Source organism: Aphidius gifuensis, linkage group LG6 (genome assembly GCF_014905175.1).
Source record: "Aphidius gifuensis isolate YNYX2018 linkage group LG6, ASM1490517v1, whole genome shotgun sequence".
NCBI classification, from domain to species: domain Eukaryota; kingdom Metazoa; phylum Arthropoda; class Insecta; order Hymenoptera; family Braconidae; genus Aphidius; species Aphidius gifuensis.
Genome location: NC_057793.1, coordinates 7,875,440 through 7,899,161, shown reverse-complemented (window position 1 = coordinate 7,899,161; position 23,722 = coordinate 7,875,440). Strand labels below are relative to the sequence as shown.

At 22.6% G+C, this 23,722-nt stretch overlaps 1 protein-coding gene across 3 annotated transcripts; it reads right to left on the bottom strand.

The window, feature by feature from the left end:
* Positions 1–528: 528 nt before the first annotated feature.
* On the bottom strand, positions 529–18,640 carry LOC122859292 (protein Skeletor, isoforms B/C). Of its 3 annotated transcripts, none has more exons than XM_044162747.1 (10): positions 18,528–18,640; positions 17,025–17,749; positions 12,138–12,357; positions 11,181–11,292; positions 3,549–3,787; positions 2,930–3,110; positions 2,814–2,834; positions 2,323–2,698; positions 963–1,714; positions 529–889 (listed from the first exon to the last, which is right to left on the bottom strand). In XM_044162747.1, the coding sequence occupies exons 2-10, from the start codon at positions 17,092–17,094 to the stop codon at positions 752–754; spliced, it is 2,109 nt and encodes a 702-aa protein (XP_044018682.1). In that variant the 5' UTR covers positions 17,095–17,749; positions 18,528–18,640; the 3' UTR covers positions 529–751. The 3 variants fall into 3 exon arrangements, with proteins under 3 accessions (XP_044018682.1, XP_044018683.1, XP_044018684.1); XM_044162748.1 differs by lacking the exon at positions 18,528–18,640 and adding an exon at positions 17,834–17,888; XM_044162749.1 differs by lacking the exon at positions 2,814–2,834.
* Positions 18,641–23,722: the final 5,082 nt, after the last annotated feature.

Sequence of the window (23,722 nt, the reverse complement as noted above, 5' to 3'; positions counted from 1 at the left end):
TTTATCTCGATGTGAATTTTTATTTATAAATAAAAATCTTTTTTTTTCTTTCATCAAAATTAATCTTTCAATTAATTTTTTTTTTTATCCTCCATTAAGATAATATAAATTTTATTGTCTGAATTTTAAATTTATTTATGATCGATCAATTTATTGTCGAGAAATTTTTTTGAATAAAAATTTTCAAGTATTGTCATATTATCGATCATTTTAATTTGTAAAATTCTTTTTATTTTATCTTTTTAATAAGCAGTTAATTGATTAATAATAATTTAATTATTTTTCATCATTTGAACTTGATTAAAACCCTTTTTTTTTATTATCTCATAATTACGGACGTGTTTAATTAACGTTTTAATTTAACCAATTTAATTTTTTATTTTTACTTTCTTTGTTTATCACGTTCTCTAATTAATTGTACATTATTAATATGAAATATTGAATCTGATCTTAAAAATATTATCCTCATTTAAATACCTGCTTTTTCCATCGTCATTATTTAATATTATTTATTGGATGATTACAACCTTTTTTGTGTTTTTTTTTTTTTTATTTCTAAATTTAATTATCAGTATACGTGTATCAAAGATATTTTCATATAAGCGATGTCTCATTTAACTTTCATACTTTAATGATTACCTAAAAATTTATTAGCCAATATTATTTTTAAATATTGATATTGTTACGTTTGTTTTATTTTGTTTGTATTTTATTATTAAATTTTTATTGTCATATTTTTATAGATGTTGATTCATCTTGTAGATAAAATTGCAATAATTATTATTGTAAATATTTTTAATCCATTTAATGTTGATAAACAATTGCTAGATGATGTTTCACCAAGATTTTTAACATGAATTTTCCAGCCAAGATTTTGATGTGTATAGCACTAAAAGATAAAAAACAAATAAATTAATTAAAAATAAATAAACAAAAAAAAGAAATAAAAATATAATTTATACTTGATAATAAACAAGATCTGGTGTATCATCAGTAACTGTCCATACAAGTTCACCAGGTTCACCTTGATCACAATCAAGTCTAAGTGTTTCAAAAAAATTAGCAAATGTTGGTGATTCAGAACTCATATCAACAGTCATATGTGCCCATTCACAATATCTACCAACAGCAGTAGGTGTTGGATAACCATCTGAATCATAATTAACACCAGCAAATACTTTTTCATTTGATCTTTGTGATTCAGTTTTTTGTCCAAATCCACCTTGAGGACTTGATGTTATATAAAATGGATGATATCTTGCTGGTTTTGTTGGATCATTACCACCCTCAACAATAAATACATATGTTTTACCTCTTTCAACTGTTATTTCTGGTATCAAAAGTTCATTTATAAACCATGCTATTCCCCATGATGGTTGTCCAGTTATACTTAAATAACCACGTTTACCACCAGTTGGTCCAATTCTTGCTGTAAAATTACTAACACCTGTTATTACTGCTGGTGGCCATGGTTTTAGATTATCATCATCATCAGATTCATCAGGTAAATTATACAATGAATTTGTACATTCATGAATATTTTTTGATGTAAAATCAATACGTATATCTTCGACTGTTTTATCACCTGCCCAATGAGCATTTGCTTCACCACGATCATTTAAAATTCCAATTGCAGCAATTACACTTGTTTCACTTTCTGGTATCATACGATCTTTAACTGGTTCATTTGTACGCATTGGTCGTACATATGTTACTGTAAATATTAAATATATATATCAATTATTATTACTCAAACAAGTTTAAGATAAATTTAAATATATTTAGGTGCCTTATCAGGAAACAAAGATAATTTTTATAATTAGTTATCAACAAGTGGAGAAATAAATTGATTAAAAATTTATCAAAGATGATGATAATAATTATTTGAATAAATAAAATAAATAAACATTTAATGAAATACATTTAAAAGATGAAAATATTAATGAAAATTAAATTTGAAATAATAATAACAGCGAGTCATTACAGCACGATGATGAATTAATTAATTTTTAAATAAATTAATTTTCAATTTATCCAAGATATATGGATAATAGTAAATTTGCAAAAAAAAAAAATAAATAAATTTTTAAATGGAATATTTATTTATTTATCGTGCTGATCCATACTCTTGTCATAATTATTTTTCGACAAATTTTAAATCATCATAATCATCATTATGTCGACATGTTAAACTATGCTTGTATATTATTTTTATAATTATTCATTTTAATTTTAAATATATCATGGCTTTTTATACCAACAACACCGAGCTAAATGATGTTTATTTTTTATTTAATTTTGAGTAATAAAATAATTATTTACCAGTTGTAATGCCATTTTTTCTTTCACCATCAAGTAATATTGCATCATTTTTACCACCAACACGTTCATCAGGACAAACACCTCTTGTACCATCACATTGTGCAATATCAGACATATAATAATCTTCAGCAATGAATTTTTTTTTTTTTTTATCATAACCAATGACAACAACATCACCACCAACCATTTCAGCTTTTCCCTCACGACCAGATAGACCAAATGCAACATATTGATCTTCATTTATTCTACCAGATAAACGTATTTGTACATCTTCACCCATTAATTCCCATTGTACTTGAACACGACCTTCAAGCATGTCTTTGCAATTTGTCAATTCTTGACCTCCTGGCATTCCATTTGACACTGGTGGATCAGTCTGAAATTTTTATATATCAATAAATACACAAAATTAAAACAAAAATACATTTTCTATTTTATTTTATTTATATTTTATGAAAAAACAAAAACAATTAATCGCATTAATAACTTACTGGTATGTACCACCAAGGCGGCTATTTAAAAATTCAATTTTAACAATAAATTTTCATAAGAAAAAAACAAATTTAGATAATTAATAATTAATTTAAAAAATTTATATACAACTTACAGTTATTTTTGTTTGACCCAATGCTGGTGGTACATCAAGATCTTTTGGTATCATAACATGTCCAAAATTATGTTTATATTGAACACACCAAACTGATAGCCAATCAATATCAAAAATAGTCATTGATCCTGGCAAAACAATTTCAATATCTTCACCCTGATATCCACGTAATTTTGATGAACTATTTAAATAAAAAAAATAAAAATACAAAAGAAAATTTAATCAAATAATTTTACTATTTAAAAAATATAATTATTTTTAGGTAATTTTATTTTTCTTTGCTCTTAAGAATAATATAAAATTGACAATTTATCCAGCTCATTTATCTCACTTAGCTAATTAATAGCTAGACGTATTCTGTTCAAGTCGGAAAAATTTTATTATATATATAAGAGAGTTGTCATTCAATTCAGTCTCACCCTATTTGTTAATCTTTCAAGAAGCAATTACGACATTCACACAAATAATATAATAAGACAAAAAAAAAAAATAAATATAATACAAAAATTTAAGCTAAGATGATAGCTAATTAATTTAGAAAATTTAATTTGTAATTTTTTTCAAGATCATTATATTGCTAATTGAAATGATGTAATTTTTTTTGATGTATGTTATTTACCTTCCCATTTCATTTGGTACTTTTGTACCCATGATGTTTGGCTCACTTCCAGTACCAACCCAAAAATATGCATCTGGACCAGCTCCATCATAATGAAGATTTGGTATGTAAATTGTTTTACTATCTAGTATACTTATATTACCACTTCGCAATCCATGTGCAAGTCTTGAAAATTCTGGTAACATTTTTAATCTTGGTATTTCTAAATTTGATGGTATTGCAACATCTCCAAAATTTACCTTTAATCATAAACAAAAAAATTTATAATTTTATTTAAACAATATCAATATTAATTAATTTCTTACGAAAAAAAATAATACTCATGTCTCATTCACTTGATTAAATTTTCTTTCAAAGAAATATATTTTTTATTGTTGAAAAAAATGAAAAAAAAAATACTTTGTTATTTTTATTTATAGATGATAAGTATAAATTCAATTGATGTGTTTTTATATTTTTTAATATCTAAAAATGCAATTTTATAAAGTTGGTGAAAGAAACCCCAGTAGTTAGATCGTTTATCTGGTAAGCTGGGATTTATATTTTGGTATATATCGTTGGGGCTGGTTCCCCTATTACACCATCTCGTCACCCTTCATGATCTAGAAGCCTTGAGGCACTTTGCGTCATGATGGTGATGGTCTCATCCCTCTTCTTTGACTATTATGAACTCAAGGGGTGGAAAAATTGTTGAGAAATAAATTGTGGCTTGAGAGATATATATATACGAAATAACTACGTATCGTTGCTTTGCCATACTGACAAGACAATGACACTACTATTTAATTTTTTATCTGTCCATTATCACATATTAAATATAAAAATATATTTATTCAATTTAATAATATGTGTGGGTTTTTTATTTATTTTTTTTACTGATGGATTTGTGATAAAAAGAAAGCTGCGACGATAAAGATAAACCGATTAGACAGAAAAAGAAAAAACATGAAAAAAAATTTGAAGAATAAAAAAAAAAAAATGATGCGATTATCTGAGATTTTGTCAATCTTTTTAGATCCAGCAGCTTTTGGTCAACTTGGACCACTTACCGACAAGACAAAGGAGATGATAATAATAGTAGTATGACAAAATATAGACACCATAAAAAATCAGTTATTGCGAGGGATTTCTTTTTTATCGCAGTGGTAAATTGGGTACATGGTATTTATTTTTTTATAGCAACTTGATAGAAAATTAGAGGGACAAGATATAATTATAAATAAATAAATAATACTTGTGTATTTAAGAGAAAATACTATTTAACATTTATTTTTAATTTTTTTTTTTAGTAACAAATGGATTAATTGTTAACTATGGAAGTTATATTAATAATATATTTATAAAGGGGGGTTTTTAATTTTTATTTCTATATAATTTGAATGGTGTCTTCAAGTAAGCATCAGAAGTTCGTCATCAGACCGGCGGTTCAACCGACTGTGCGAAAGGAATTTAATCATTGATCATATCCTATAATCATCATATGCTATGTGGATCAGTAATCCTACTGGAACGATTTGGTAATGGCTGCTCTTCTATATACCAGGCTGTTGATGTATGTGCGAAAAATAAATATAATATATCGACACCAAGCGGAGAAAAACGCAACTAAAAATAACAATTGAATTGCAATAATTTTACAGACTAAAAGAAAATTCAAAATCATGATTAATTGTTTTTCTTTTTAACTCAATTGTTCCTAAAAAAAATTGAAAAAAATATAAATATTCATTATAAATTATTATTATAGTATTTTTTTTAATTAACAAACTAAAAATAAAAATTGAATTTTCAATAATTGCACAGACTAAAAGAAAATTCAGAATCATGATTAATTGTTTTGTTTGTTAATTTAAAAAAATATTAATAATAATTTATAATGAATATTTATATTTTTTTCAAGTCTTTTTAGAAATAAATAAATTAAAAAAAAAAACAATTAATCATGATTTTGAATTTTCTTTTAGTCTGTAAAATTATTGCAATTCAATTGTTATTTTTAGTTGCGTTTTTCTCCGCTTGGTGTCGAGATATTATATTTATTTTTCGCACATACATCAACAGCCTGGTATACAGAAGAGCAGGCCTGAAATTATTACCAATCGTCTTCAGTAGGATTATTACTGATCCACATAGCATATGATGATTATAGGATATGATCAATGATTAAATTCCTTTCGCACAGTCGGTTGAACCGCCGGTCTGATGACGAACTTCTGATGCTTACTTGAAGACACCTTTTAAAGTATATAAAAATTAAAAATAACAAATCCCCCAAAGATTAAATTACTTATCATTTTGCATCTTTAAAATTGCATAAACTTAAAGCTAATTTCTAAAATTAATAACTAATCTATTTGTTATTTAAAAAAAATATAAAATCTTGTCTATCTTGTCTCTCTAGTTTTCTATAAAGTTTCTATAAAAAAATAAATACCATGTACCCAATTTGTCACTCCGATAAAAATAATTCCTCACTATAAATGATTTTTTTTTAATACTCTATGCTGACAATTATCAAGAACATACAAATTAAAAAAAATACATTTCTATTGATAATTTCAATTGTAACTATTATTTAATAATTACACTTATTTATTACACCCCTATATTTGATATGAATAATTTTCTGTATAATAATACAAAGTTATTTTTTAGTGATACTTTTATTGAGACAAATAAGAGTTATAAATTCATAAATTATGCCTGGTCATGTATGAGGGGTTGTATTGGCTAAAGCAGTGTCTCGTTTAACGAGGCACGAAGTAGTCTCAATTTCCGAAACGAGAAGCTCACCCTGGGTGGTCCCTAAGGAACCCCAATATCACACATACACAACAAACGATAATTCAAATAATAAATTATTTTTTTTTTATTTTCATTCACTTAATTTTTCATTAACATTTATTATATTTTCACACATGATAAATTCAAATGCCAAATAAATAAAAATTCTACCTTTTTTTATCATTTAAATTAAATAAATAAATAAATTTATTGACAAAAAAAAATATAAATAAACTTGTAAATAATTGAATCAATTTAATTTTCATAAAATCAAAAGCATCACCAACATTTTTAGAATTTTATAAAAGCAAATCATCTTTTTTTCGTTTTTTAAAAAATAAAAGAACACATTTCTCTATCGTAATATTTTTTTTTACTTTATTTTTAAAAAGAAAATATATATGTGTTCAAAAAAAAAAAAAACCAAGCAAGCAAGTATCATAGCTATATGAAAAATATAGGGTAGATATAAAATTTTTCAGGTTTTTTTTTTCATTTATTCTTTTGGCTAGTAGAAAAATCTTGAATTGGCGGTCGGACAAAATATCTACTGCTCTCTGAGCTTTAGTTGGTATATACCAATGGGCGTGACTAAACTGTACCTGGATAACTTTCACAAACTCTCGTCCAATCGGATTTTCCTTTCTCAAATAATTTTCAATGTATTTTGGTATTTTCATCAGTATAAATATATACATGCACATTGAAATGTCAATGTAACGGAGAAAAACTAATGCGCGCGCAATATTATACAACTGTATTTTACAGGGATGAAAAAAAAAAATAAAAATTATAACTTTTACTGTGTGCAAGTAAAAAGCTTGTTGGCGATGAGGTCAGGGGTCTAACTATAAAAGGGAACTGAAATTATTACAGCAAACTGTATACTTCGTGGTCAAAACGCTAAGTTTAAATTTTTTTTTTTTTTCTTTTATTTTTAAAACAGTTATTTTATATACTTAAATTTATTTATATAAATAGCTTTTTCATTAATGGATTGTCTTGAAGTTGAATATCTTTAAAAATATGAATAAAACTTTGTGAGGAAATAAAAAGTTATTAAAATATTAATAAATGTATGAGAATTTTTTTTTTTTTAAATACAAAATGTTGAGTTTAATTAATTTTTAAATGAAATTAATTATTTTTATATTGTTAATTTGCTAATTTTTAAATTTTTAATTAAAAGAAAAAAAAAATTAATAATTTATTTGAATTTTTATATTTATTTCTAATTTTAAATTATTTTTTTTTTTCCAACAAAAAAAAATATATTAATATATTTTTTAAAATTTAATTTTGAGTATTTTTTAATTATAAATAATTAATTCAAATAAAAAATAAATTTATGAGAAAAAAAGTGTAAAAATGTTATAAATCCGATGAAAGCTCAAAATATTTTCTCAAATAAATTTTTATTCCGAAAAATATGAACCAAAATTATTTAAAAACCCAATTTCAAATATTTTTAAACGACAAAAAAATTAAAAAACCAAAAAACAACTAACAAATCTCAATGAATTTTATTCAAAAAATTTTTTTGAATAAAAAAAAAGTAGTACAAGTCAATATTCAACGAGCCAGAAGAAAAAATTCCCTAAAATGATTAATTTACTAAAAATAAATATATAAATATAATTTTAAAAAAATTTTTTAGTACATGTATGAAGTAAATGTCGTGATTAAACAGGTTAAACATATACATATAATATGTATACAATAGAAGATGGCTTAACTTGATGAAACCCGGGCCGCAAGCCAGCATCGACCGGCTTTCGTGTTGTCTCTATCATCAGTAAGCAAAGTCTGGCCTAATCCTTTGCGTCTGCGCAACTTCAAATATATATACATATACAATAATATTCAATGGCTATAAAGTGAACACATTTTATACATATATATATTTTAAACTTTGATGATAATAAAAAAATGTAAAAAAATATATATATGTATTGCACTTTCATCCACTTCTCTACAACCCTTGTTCCACCTTTATTCCTCATCTCAAAATATAGCTGAATGACTATCCTCGTTCTCGGGTTATCCAACATTATATTTGTCGATCACAGCAAAATCTAGGAAATATATACAACATTGTATTTGTGAAAATTAAAAAAAATTAAAAAGACAAGAAACAAGTACTTTTTATGAAACACTCGAGTTGTCTTTTATATTATTTTTTTTTTATTTTTTAGAGTTTTTTTTTCGATTGTAAGGCTGTAGGATATTTGGGCAATTTGGTTGAGGTAATAGTAATTAAAACCAAGGGTACATATATAATCTACTTAATACTTATATGATTTTTTTTTTTTGTTTTATTTTTCATCTATTTTTGCCAATTAAACTGTTGATTTTACCTCCGGGTATTTGACGTTATAGAGAAAGCTAATTATATGGGTGTTTGATTTTTTTATTTCTAAAAAAAAATTAAAGTTAAATCTTGTGAAAAATTTGAGTAGATTTTTTTTTTTTTTAGTGGTGAAATGGTTGATGGAATTTGTGGTTTTTGCCATTGAAAATTGACTGACTTTGATTTGTGGTATTGTCAAATAGAATAATTGAAATAAATTTTTTAAAAATTTAATTTTAACAATGAAAATTTAATAAAAAATTGAAAATTAATTGAATAAAATTGATAAGGATAAATTCTATTAAAAAATATATAATAATTTTTATTTAAAGAAATTTTTTTTGTTTATTTTTTTAATAAATAATATAAATTATTTATAAAATAAGTAAAAATTATTTTTTCATTTTGTTATTCCATTTATTTTATCTTAGTTTTAAAAAAAAATTAAAAAATAAAAAAAAAAAATGATTAATAATTAAAAAAAAATATATTATAATGATAAAAAAAAATTAAATAGATTGTTAAATCATTGACACATTAAAATCCAAGTATAAAAAATGAATAAAAAAATAAAATTTCAAGTGAATATATTTTGTAAAATATTGGGGGCGTTGCATTTTGGTCTACTTGGATGCCAACAGCAGTATACTTGGTTGTCGCCTCGTTTACTTTGTGCAAAAGCTTCGACGACTATGCTTAATTAACGCGTCATCATTGATGAAGGGTGCAAGACCTCTTGAGTACATGCACCAGGCAAGATAAAACCAGTGAGTAAACTTTATTTATCATAAACTCATTTATAAATTTTGTATGTGAAATTTACGTGTGTATAATTATTTTATCACTTTAAATTACCATGTTGTTATTTATGTCGGTTTTAATTTAAACTTGTACTACTTAGATGAATTTTTATTTTTAAAATTACATAATTTAAATTGTCTTATTGCTAATTATTTACAACATAAATGTTTTTATTTTACATGCATTTTTTTTTCGATAAAAAATTATGAAAAATAATCAAAGATATTTCTTTGTAATTTTTACAAATTTTTTTTCTAATTAAACCTTTCAAAGGTCTACTAAAAAATCCAGAGAATTTTCATTTTTCACCAGTAAATATTGTCCACAAATCTTTAGCAAATGAAGTCTTAAAATTTTATTTTTTCAGTACAAAAAAAAAAGATTTTTTCTTTCAAACTACACAATAGAAATTTTAAATAATTTTTTTTTTTTTACAAAGCCATGTTAATCTGTATTTTCAACCCTTAAAATTTAAGTAAAAAAATAGAGAAAATTCTTAGTACATAACCTGATTACATGCATCAACTTCTTGTATAAAAATTTAAGATAAATATTCAAAAAAAAAATTTATATTATGATAAATAAAAAGATGATTCTGTATACTATAATTTAATATTTTTATTTTAATAAATTTCTCTATATGACAAAGCTCTCTATTGATAGTAAATGTAACATGGGATTTCAACTTATATATTATTATTTTACTATTTTTATAATATTATTATTTTATTTATTTTTCAGCCCCTTGTGTTATCCAGGATTTATTCATGACAATGCAGTCAAAGTTATCCTGGTGTAAGAGAGCTTTACAGACTGATAGACAGTTTTTTTCTTTTTTTCATAAACACAATGTAAAAAAAAAAAAAAATCATTATCATAAATATTTATCGATTCACAATGCATCAATTTTTGATAAAATATATATTTTTTTTATCAAAAAATTTATATATATTATGAAATTTTATTTTATATATTGAGCTTTTTGATTAATACAAGTTGTAAAAATAGAAAATTATGTATCCGTTTTGATGATATATTTTTAGTCATTTTTTAAAGTGTAAAAAAAATGCTTTTTATTTTATGAATAGGGGTTTTTTTTGAAGCTCCATGTAAAGCTGGTGGACAAGGGTGAATTTTGGATTAAATATATGTAACCCTAGTTTCATTCACCAAGATTTCCGTATCCATTTGGTACGCGTCATTGACCATGAATATTACGTTATTTTACGTTATGGCTTTTTTCATATTATTCTAAAATCTTTTTATCTTTTTATCCTATAAATTATTTGGCATTGTCATAAAAATTTTTTAAAAAATCTTGTTACCAAAAAAATGATTTTTATCAAAGCTATTATTTATCATTCAATGTGAAAAATCAAATTGACTGATGATTAAATTTAAAATAAGAAATCAGTTAATTAAATTGCAATTATTTATGAAAAAAAAATAGGAGAGTGTTTTTAAAAATACAAAGAGAAATTTCATCGAAATTTGGAATTGATTTGTTGTTTTTTTTTTTAGTTATTTACAAATTGTAAAATGGAGTAATTGAAAATAAATTGATGAGAATTTAAATGATATTGACATTGTTGAAATATAAATAAATATAATTGTATTTTAATGTAAACTATTAATGGTTGATTTAAATAATAAGTAAATAAAATTTAATGGAATGATAGAAAAAAAATTTAACTTACAGTAAAACGTCGACACCAGACACTTAGCCATTTGATATCTCGAATTTTTTTACCTCCTGGTAATCGTAAAATCACGTCTGTGTTGTTGTAGGCCGTCAATACTAGTGGCTCTCTGAGTAAAAAATAAAAAAAATTACAAATGAAATTGAATCTTTTCTTTATTTCTTTTATATATTCTTTGTCTAACTTTATTTTTATTTTATTTAAAAAAAAAAAAAAAAAGATTAAGAAAAGTGGGATGAAAAGAGCGAATGGTTTTCCGATGGCAATCACTGTGGAATCACGAGGGTAGCTCAAAGGTCTTGAAATGTTTACTTAGACTAGCAGCCGAGACAGCTAGAAATCGATCTTATATACCCCAGCAATTTAAAAGAAAAAAAAAATAAATTAAAACTGATTTATTTTGATTTTATCATCAATTTTTATTTTCATTGTTTTAAATTTTTATCTCTTGATTTTTAAAAAATAAAATATTTCAAATAGAAATATCAATTAGCAAGTAAAGAAATAAATCAATAACAAGTTTATCAAAATTATTTGAATAAATAAAATAAATAAACATTTAATAAAATACATTTAAAAGATGAAAATATTAATAAAAATTAAATTTGAAATAATAATAACAGCGAGTCATTACAATACGATGATGAATTAATTAATTTTTAAATAAATTAATTTTCAATTTATCCAAGATATATGGATAATAGTAAATTTGCAAAAAAAAAAAAAATAAATAAATTTTTAAATGGAATATTTATTTATTTATCGTGCTGATCATACTCTTGTCATAATTATTTTTCGACAAATTTTAAATCATCATAATAATCATTATGTCGACATGTTAAACTATGCTTGTAAATTATTTTTATAATTATTCATTTTAATTTTAAATATGGCTTTTTATACCAACACCGAGCTAAATGATGTTTATTTTTTTTTTAAATTATAAAAACTCACCTTCCTTCTGGATACGGTACAATTTCACCCCCGGGTCCTGGTATTGTACTATTATTAATCCAAAAAAATGCATCTGGTGCTGTTCCATCATATGAAAAACCTTTGATGAATATTATTGTATCATCAATTGCATATACTTTTCCACGTATACCATGAGCATAATCTTTAAGTTTTCCAATAAATGTTCCATAATAATTTGCATCTGTTGTTCTCGATAAAACTATAATATAACAAAATAACAAAGTCATATTATTTTTAACTTGAAATTTCAATTCCATCTACACATTATTATTCAATATATACTATTTCAAAATTTATGCTAACTTTAGCATCAAAATTCATGTATATTAACTGAAATGAATGACTCATACATGTATATTATATTTTTCGCACGAATTCCCTCAAACAACAAAACACATAAATTTGTTGACAGCTATGTGTTTAGAATTGAAGTTGATATATACACATAAACAACCTCGTATACTCTATAAAATATACTCTATAAAAGATGAAATAATAAATATTTATACAAATATAAACAATAACAAATGCGTATATATATTTGAAAATTCATTAACTTGAAATTTTGATATGGCATTCATTCATAAAGCATCATCATCATCAGACATCAAAAATAAGAGAAATAAAGGATTAGAGATCCCCTTCTTATTTCAAGCGAGGGTGATAAAAGGGTGTATGTTATAGAAGAACGATAATAATATCGGACACGCGTCTCACTTATCCCCTACGGGTCTGTGTATTATATCAGCATTGCAGGTTGTTACGAGAGGGTGAACAAAGAAGCTAGAGAATGATTGATAAATATATTCGAAAACGTGATGAGAACGTATATCGAGGAAAATCCATCAGCTATACCTCCTCCCTCTTTTTAACAACCCTCCCTCTGTTGTATATACACATTACACAGCAATATGTATATTGTATAATACCTGTCGTTTCTTTTTTTTTTTTTTTTGGTGTCGATGTATTTCAAGATAGTGAATAGTTATGATGACGATTGGTTGAACTGTTTTATAATATGTGAATTCGTTTGTCAAGCCAAGTTGTAAATTGATTTTGTATGTTAATATTGTTAATAATATTTTTATCTCACTGTTTGAGAGATCTCTCAATATTTTTGTGGACTAGATATCAAAATAAAATAATATTAATATAATTTTTTTTTTTTTTAATTTAACCTCTTTTTACTATAGCTATAGTCCTTTCTATTTTTTTTTTATTTTTTATAAATTTTATAAATTAAATAAAACCCTGTGTTTAAAAAAATTAGAGCTATTTAAAAATTTGTTTTTTTATCAGAAATAAAATAACAAATAGTTGAATTACAAAAATAAAATTGTCATAAAATTCATAAGACAAAAGAGAGATCAATATAGAAATTTTTACTTTTATTTTTCATATATTTTTTCAGCTCAAACCCTAAAGACGACAATATATATTTTCAAATACACAATAACATTATAATTATATAAAAAAAACTAAACTAAGTATTTTATAAATTAAGGCGTTAGAAAAATTTAATGTGTTTTAAATACTTTTGATGGGGACGTTGCTCTAACTTAATTCATCATTTTGATAAATTCAATTGAGTTTAAAAGGGGATTCTTATTACAAAACAGTACATAGTCAGATATAAAAAAAAAAAAAAAAAAACCAGATGAAAGAAACAAAGCCAAGGGGATATATAATATATAAAAAAAAAAAAAAAAATTACATGCTGATTTTAATCAAGATATATACTGGACCCGAAAATCTTATCTTTCAATCGATTTTTTTTTTAAGCAGCTTATTTTTTCTACTTTCAAATTCACATATAGATTTCAAAAAAATAATAATTTAATAATTCATTTTATATAATATTAATTATTCTCAACAATTTTCAGATAAAAATTTTTACAAATATATTATTAATAATAGTCAGTAAAAAATAACAGATAAAAATGAAAATAGTGCAGTGTATTAAATATGAATGCTTTTATATATTAGTAAATGTCTAAAAGAAAAAAAAAAAAAAAAAGATTCGTATAAAGGACAACGAGTGAATGATGAAAAAAGCTATATAGTAGATGTATAGATGAAGTAGGGGGGTGTTAGAGGGTAGTTTAATGCATTTCACAAGCCAGCCAGCCACAACTGTGTACGCATCAATGGTCACCCTTTTCGCAAGCTCGGCATTCGTCTCCCCCTATTTTACCCCCTTCCAAATATATATATATTTATATATAAAATGTACACATACATATACACATATCATTTTGTGTTCATTGTCTATCTTTGTTACGCGAATTTTACTCTTTATATTATATAAATTATTATATTTTTTTTTTTCATTTTTTTGCTATTTCTTTATTTTATTTTTTTCTATATTTCTTATTCTTTTTTTTTTTTTTTCTTTATCACTAAAGGCACTTTGTCGAAATAAATATATATAGGTATATACATTGAGCAAACCCTCAACGACATAATAGCTCTAAAACGAAGTGACTTGAATCATCATCCCTTTTTTTTTTTTTCTTCCCTTCAAAAGCATCTCACATTTATCCTTGAAAAGACTTAGACGAACATCGAAGAGTACACGAAATTTGTAATATTTTAACTTCAGTATGATCATGACAAAACGATGGATTTAATTTGTTAATATTTTTTTTTTGTTTTATTCAGAAAAAAGTGTACATTTTTTTGGAGAAAATAATCGGATTTTTTTGGCTAAATTTTCTTCAAGTTTTCTTCGATTTTTTTTTAATTTCTTTGAATTTTTTTTCACAAAGGACTTTATCCTAGGATCTTGGAATTTTTTTTTTTATTTTTTTGTGAAAAAATATTGAGAGTTAATTATTAATTTGAAATTGAGCCATTAGAAAAATTTTGAAAAAAACCGCAAAGAAATTTTAATAATATTTTTACTCCACGAAAAAAATTGAAATAAAAAATTTTATTTTCATTTTTATCAATTGTATATACCATCAAGTTTTAAACTGTTCACAAAAAAAAAAAAAAAATTAAATTGGTAAAATAAAACCTTATTGAATTCATGAAAAATTTAAAAATATTTTTTTGTTTTTTTTTTAGTTTTTTCATTTCATTTCAAATGAAAAATTTACCATAGGTGTATATTTCAAAATTGAATAATAAAAAATGTGTGAAAAAGTATAATCTTGATTGATGGATTTTGAATAAAAAATTCAATTAATTTGTACCGAATTGATTTGAAATTATTTGAAGAATTTTTTTATTTTATTTTCAAGGATTTTAATATTTTCTGTTTAATAGTGTATAATAAATTATTTTAATTGTTTTTTTCTTCAAACTGTGACTTGGTTTTTTTGTTAAATCTTTTATTTTTTTTTAATCTTTATGCGAGTTTATTTTTTCTAAAGATAAAAGTGATAAATATACTCATCCATTGGTATTTGTTGGAAAAAAAAATAAATAGCTTTTCGAGAATAGTAAAAATTCAATGACCTGGGGATCAATCTAGGCCATGGTTGTATTATATATATTTCTACAAAAATTGCCTGTGGCAAGTAAGTGATATTTCGAGGACGTGTTTGACTGCATTAGTGCAAATAATCTGAATCGTATTTTTATCTAGACTATTCACATATTTACAAGCTATTAAAATAAACGTCAATAAATGTCAAAAAATATCCAAATAAAATTCTTAAAATCAAACCAAAATAATCAACATTTTAATAATAATTAATACAATTTTTAATTATTAACATATTCCCCAAATTTAATTTAAACATTCAAGTATAATTTAGATTTTTTTTTCATAATTTATTTAATAATAAATTAACAAATGCTTGATGAATAATTATTATTTAAAAAAAAAAATTTATCACTTTGTTAAAATCTAATTTAAAATGTCATAAAAATAATTAAAAAATAAATAGTTTATTGATTTATAACACTGTTTAAATTAATTATTAAAAATTCATTTTTAAAAATTAATTTGATTAGTATTGCATATAAAGAAAAATAAAGTTTCATCTCTTAAAAAAACATAAGACATTTAAAAATAATTTTGTATTATTTTTAAAACATACAAAATTTCTTCATTATATAAATAATTATACAATGAAATAAACGTACGACATTAACACATATATTATCTTCTTTTTGTTGTGGTAAAATAACAGAGATAAAAAAATTTAGAAACAAGATGCACTCTCTATTTTATCATGACGCGCGTAAAATTTATATAATAAGTTTAAGTATATGAACAGACAAGTACATATATTTTGCATTTAATATATCCACATATTGTTAAATATTTTAATGTATATATGTGCATATAATTTTACATATATTATTGTGTATTTAGAAAACCGTATAGACAAGTTTAACGCGTGCGCAATTGCAACATACAAAAAAATATATAGTGAAAGTCTTTGAACTGGTGAATTCATGATACACGATTTCACTCTTGATTGCTACACATGATGATCATTATAAATAATATTAAAACTGTATAATTTAATAAACCGATAACTATCAATAAAAATTATCGTAAAAAAAATTTTTATTATTTAAATTAAGTCACATGAAATTTGTTTCAAAAAAATTTCTTTTTTTCCTAATTCAAGACGATTTAATATCTTTAAATAAATTATAAATTTTTTTTTCAAATTTATTTAATAAATAAAATAAAAAACGTGAATATAAAAAGTATTTTTTAAATATTTTTTTAAAGAATTAAAAATTTTATAAAATATTTTCTTATCGTGAATTTATGAATTTTTTTGAATAAAATTTTCAAAATGAATAATATTCGTTGGAAGTTTGTATAGAAAAAAAAAAAATAATAATTTGATGAGTTTTTTTTCAAAGGATATTTAAATTTGCGATATTAATTAAACTTACCAAAATTTGGAGCAAGGACGAGGAAGGTCAGGCCCATCCAAGCCAATCCAATAACAGTATTCTTGGCCATAACTTATGAGCGCTAAATGTCGACTCTCGAGACTTTCCCGCGTACCCTCAATATCGTCTCCGTCACCTCCACGCAATTTTTTATTTTATTTTTTTTTTTATTTTAAATTTATTTATTTAACTCCCACTATTATTACTGTTGTCACTTTCAATGAACTAAAAGACGAGCAACACAATAAAATTAAAAAAAAAAATAAATAAATTAATAAAAAATTAAATTAAAAATAATTAATAAATTAATAATAAATAAATAAAAATTAAATAATAATAAAATTATAAGAAAAAAAAATAAAAAAATAAACGTTATGTTGTTTAATATATTTTTTTTTTTTTCCACTGATTTTTTAATTAAATTTTTTTGTAAATTAAAAAAAAAATTTTATCACAAACACAGTTTTTTAAATTTATTTATTATTTTTGATTATTATTAATAAATATTAAATTATGTAAATGCCACGAGCACCCAAATAACACCATCACACACATTTTTCACTTTTTTAAAATTAATTAACTTGTTTTAATTTGTCGGTTCATTTTGATATTTTTTTGAGCTTTTTTTCTTTTTATTAATTTTCTTTTAATTATCAGGTTGTTAATTATGGTGGGACGAAGACGACAATGGGACGCAGGAAGCACCATCCACACTCGCGAACGATCTGAAATAATTATTAAAAACACATGTGTTATTTTTTTGTTTATTGTTAATGGATATTGTATTATTAAAAATGGGATTATTTTACAGTGTTATTTGTGTTTTTTCGAGGATTGTATTTTTACGAGGCCAAGGGAATGGACTGGGCCCGAAAGAAAAAATTAACCTTGATGAAATTTTTTTGTACAAGAAAAGAGAAAGGTATACCTTTTGGCCTTAAAAAAATAATATTTATAAAAGTCAGGAATTGTTTGTTAAATATTTTACTTTCATTTGTCCTTTTTTTTATTTTTTAAATATTTTTTTATTTTGTGAATGTAAATTTAGCATTTACGAATTTTTAAAATTTTTTTTTTCATACGAAAATAATATTTTAAATTAATATTAATTAATCTACATAATAATTTTTATCTTTTTTATAATAAACTGAATTATTTAAATAAATTAGAAATTTTTTATTGAAAAATTACAGCAAATTTAAATAAAAAAAAAAACAGCAATTTTGTCGAAATTTTTTCTAAAAATTAACACTAAATTTTAATTAAAAATATTTATAAACATTAATTATTTATTTATCTAATAAAATATTAAACAATAAAACTTTAATTATCATTTAAAAAAAAAAAAGCTCAATTTATTTTTATAATAATTATTTCATTTGATTTTTAAATAAAATTTAAAAAACGGTTCAATTTTTTTTTATCAATATAAAATAATTTCCATGTATTATAATTTATTTTAATTAAATAAAATTTATATTTATATATAATTTATAATCACACCTTGATTGCGTATACGTTATAGATAATAATACGCAGACCGGGGAGGTGGGAGGGCTTGTAAAGCCGCGTTTAAAACGCGGGGGTGCGTTGCGCGTGTTATCGTTATGATGACTGAGGCTAAAAACCATCAGTATTGGCGCAAAAAGCATCATGAAAATTTTACCCTCTCTCTTTGAAATTACAACTAAAGCTCCACCCACAAAGTAGGAGTACTATAAATTGAGCTTGCGCGGAAAATTTTACTATACAACCCCTTCTTCATCATCATCTTCTTATTTGGTTTCTTCGACCCTTCCATTTTCATTTTTTTATATACCATTTTTTACAAATATACATATTTTTTTTACCTTTTTTTTTTTTTTACAATAACGGCTGTACACATTATTCTTTTGTTACAAAATTCTACTCAGTAAATAATCTCTTACAATTTTGTAAAACCCATTTTTTTATTTATTTTTTTTCTTTTTTTCATATTTATTCTTCTACGGTTCATAGGTACATGAAAAAACAAATAAATTTTCCTGTTTTTCATAGACAAGTTACTTTTACTTTATATAAAAATAAAATTTTTATTATTAATATATTTAAAATTGATAAAAAAAAATTTTAATAAAGAAATATAAAACATTATTAAATTTAGAAAATTTATTTTTTGTATTTGTGAATATTCGTGGGTAAAATAATAATGTTATAAAAAAAAAATATATATATAAACTAGTTGTTGTAAAGAGTAAGAAGATGAAAAAAGAAAAAAAAAAAAAAAATCACTCGTGCATTCAAAAAGGAGATCGCCACGGATGAATTTAAAATAAGCTTTTTTCATTTTATTTCTTCAGCGTGTATTTTTTATTTATTTATTTTCTTTGTAACTCAATATTTTCCAGTTTATTTTTCACAATTTTTCACAAGTATATCTCAAGTATTATTATTTTCATTTTATAATTCAAATTTTCTTTTATTTAATTTATTTCAAAGCAAACAATTCTTTTTTCTTTTCAAAAAATATTTGTTTTTTTTTTTTTTCACTCAAATATAATTCAAATTATTTATTAAAAATATAAAATAAATAATATTTAAATATTTCATATAATTATATAAACTACCAAATACAACATATCTTGATTTGTAGAAAAAAAATTTACCTTGTATTACATTTTGTTGAAAAAAAAATGAAATAAATAAAAATAAAAAAATGACGAGGTCAAAGTTAGTGTGTCAGTAAAAAGCTGATAACATCCATGAAAAAAAAAAAAAAAATCTACAAAATATTTAAAACATCAGCTACCATATATTTATAATAAAAAAAAAAAAATTATATAAATAAATAATAATAAATAAAATAGACAACGGAAATTATATTTTAAAAAAATGTCGCGTGATGAGTCGCGTGCCATTTACGCAGCGATAGTTCCAATGTCCGGGATCAGATAAAAGAAGGTATAGAAAAAAAAAAAAAATAAGTATAAAGTAAAAAAGGTAAATGGAAAAAAAATATTAAAAAAATAAAAAAAAAAAACGAGTCCGAGGTTGCTTTGTCCCAAAAGTTTAATATCCGCTGACGATCAGTTCAAGGGAGGGATGATATTATGATGTGCTAGCTGGGTGTGATAGTGTGTAAGGATGCAAGGGTGTGAGTTGAATATGGTGAAGGGTAAAAAAAACGCTTGAATATGCGGCTTATGATCGTATGATTGCATAAAATATATATACATATATATTACGAGTATCTTGCATTAAAATACATCCCCAATATACATACTTGAAATTTTTTAGTGATTCACTATTTTAGAAAAATGAAAATACAGATATTTATTTATTTATTTCAAAAATACATCATGTTTTTCAAGAAAAATTAAACAAATATTATATATTTATTTATTTAAATATAATTAATTTAAATTTTATTTTGATAATAAGCTTTAATTAGTGACTAATGATTTATTTATTAATTTATTTTGAAAAAACATGTTGTGTTGTTTATAACAAAAAAAAAACATAAATATTTATTTTGTTTAAATATATTTTTAAATAATTATTTTAAAATTTAATCCATTTTATTTATTTAAATAATTGTTATTAATAATTGACTGATAATATTAAAGATAATTTATTTATTTTAAAAAAGAATTTTCTTTTTTTTTTTTTACGAAATAAATTAATATATGATTTTATTTTGTTTAAAAATAATATACATATTTTAAATTTATATCTATTTTTTTTATTTTTATAATAAATATTTAATAATTGATTAAATAATATTATCAATTGAATTATTTGATAATAAAAAACACTGTGTATTTTCGATGAAAAAAAAAAGTCTAAATTTCCAAATAATTGATTTACTTTTATCAATTGTTGACAATATATTTCCAATTTTTATCAATCAAATGATAAAAAATAAAATATATATATATTTATTTAAAAAAAAAAATATCAATACCAATAATTTTTGGAAAATTGAATTCAATTAATCTGATATGGATAATCCTTTGATAAAAGCAGCAGCAAGCTTTTAAATCGATTTACAATTTCCAGAGATATGATTTCTAGTATATTCGAATGAATAAAAATAATCAATGAAAAATAATAAATAAATTCAAAAATAATTTAATAATCTATTATAATCATTGAGCTTATTTATTAAAATATTTTTTTGTAAATATATATATTCAATTAAACATAAATACAAATATTATAAATACATTGAATTGAAAATTTTAGAGGAGCTTTTTGATGATGTGTTACAAATAATTAAAATGATAATAAACCAACTTTATTACCTTATCATTTTTGAATAGTTTAAAAGCATTATTTGATTCAATCATTAATCAAAATTGAATTATATTTTATTATTGTATATTAATATAATTTTATGTATAATCAAATTTTAAAAAATACCCTTCTAATTTGTAACGTTAGTTATCAACAATGTGAATTGCAGCAAAAGCACTGCGATAAATCAACCAGTTGCGCACCCCCAGAGAGAATAAGACCGTGGTACTGTAAATGATCAACACGCCCCTATCATGTTGCCAGATGGCTTAATTTCATTGTGGCACAGTTACAAAATCTAATAATCTATGAACTTGAAAAAAAATAAAAAATTTCAATAGTATAATTTTCCTTTTTTTTTTTTTGTTAAATTTGATTTTTTCCAAAAAAATTAATAAATAACAAGTCAAATTAATATTTATAAAAAATTTTGAAACAAATCAATTAAAATTTTATACAACAAGTCAATTAATATACATATAATATATTTATTTTTTTTAATTTATCAATCAAATTGATTTTTAAAAAAATTAAAAAAAAATTTTTTTTTTTTTTTAATTTTTAAATTATAATAATCAATAATTAATTTAATAAATTTATTTTTTTTTTTAATAAATAAATAAATAATGAATTATTTAAAATTAAAAATTGAACATTTAAAAATTTAATTATTTATTAATTATTTATTAATATTTAACTTTTTAATTTAAAAAAACTGAAAAAAATTTTTTTTTTTATTTTCAATATTTTTTAATTAAAATTACCATAAAATATTATAATTAACACAGCAATTGAGTCTAATTAAAAGACATGATAAATAGGTAAAAAAAATAAAATAAAATTTCCATATAAAAAAAAAAAAAGCTCAAGTGTTTAGTATTTTTTCAAAAAAAAAAAAAAAGAAATGTAATTTGAAATATTGTTTAAATATAAAATATGTCAATTATTAATTAATACAGTCATTGAGTATAATTAAAAATAGCTAATATAAAATAACGATAAGCTTTTTTTTTTTTTTAAAAAAAAAAAAAGGTAAAGAACGAGTTGAGCAAAACGTCTCTTGGCTGGAGTGTTGCTCAATCGATCCAGGGAGAGATGCGTACGCTCGTGCAGCAGCTGGGTTTCTGGACCACCTACCCAAACAACGTCGATCGAACAAGAACGACAGAATGATAAGGTTTATAGAGATGGAAATATATTTTGCTTAAAAAATAACGAATAAACGATCGATCATGAAAATATATATGTGTAAATTTATGTATATGTATTGACCTATTTTTATTATTATTATTTGTACTCCTTCAAAAGAACAATTTTTAAATCTTCTTATCTTAATATTTTCACATGATTATCATTAACAACTCATTGTATCATTAATCTCAAAAAATAATTCCAACAATCAGGCATAATTATTATTCATTTTTTTTTTTATTTAAATATTTTTTTTTAATAATAAAATTCATGCAAAACAATTAGAATAATAAGACACTATTTTTTTTTATTTTTTTTTTTTTTATTTATGTTGATTTTGACACTGGCAACAGGTTAATTAAACATGCATGATGCATTTTATATTTAAAAAATTTGAAAAAACATTTAAAACATTTATTAAACATATAAAATATATTCGCGATTAACTCACGATTTTTTAAAATATTTTTTACTGTCAATCCATTCAAATAATCGATGTGATTAATCCAAAAATTATTATTAACTTTTTTTTATTTAAATAAAATTTATCATTCATATTTTTTTTATTTTTTTTTCATAAACAAGCTCTTTTAATAACACATTTTAAATCATTAATTTTATTTGTATAAAAATTATAATTATTTAATAATTTTATATTCCGATCCGTTTTTTATTTTTTGGGTGCTCGTTAGCTTTTTTACGATAAAAAAAACGTAACAGATGATAGCGCGGGAAGATGAACGAATGATTGGTGAAGAGGAATAGGAAAACGTTGGAAAAAGTGTGTTAAAAAATAAAAAAAAAATATAATAGGGTTAAAATAGAGAAGGGATGATGTTACGATTATTGAGGGGTAGTTGGAGAAAGATATAAAAAATTTCTGTTACTAGTGGTGGTGGTGGTGCCACCTGACAGACTTCCGGATATTTCAAGATAAATTTCTTCCTGTATAATATTCACTCTCTCTAAAAATTTTTACTATAAAATTTTCTATCCTAGTTTCTTTAACACCACCACCCCCTATCAACTACCCTTGTGATAAGCGTTGTATACTCGATCATGCGCATCAAGTTTAATCGAATTTTGCAAAAACTTGTATGTGTCACACACCAAATGGCATCTTGCTGTGCGTGTTACAGTAACGTATTAACTTTTAAATAACTCCCCGGAAATAATCTTTCACTTATACTCTATAAATCAACTTTTTTTTTTCGTCGATATATAAAAATGAT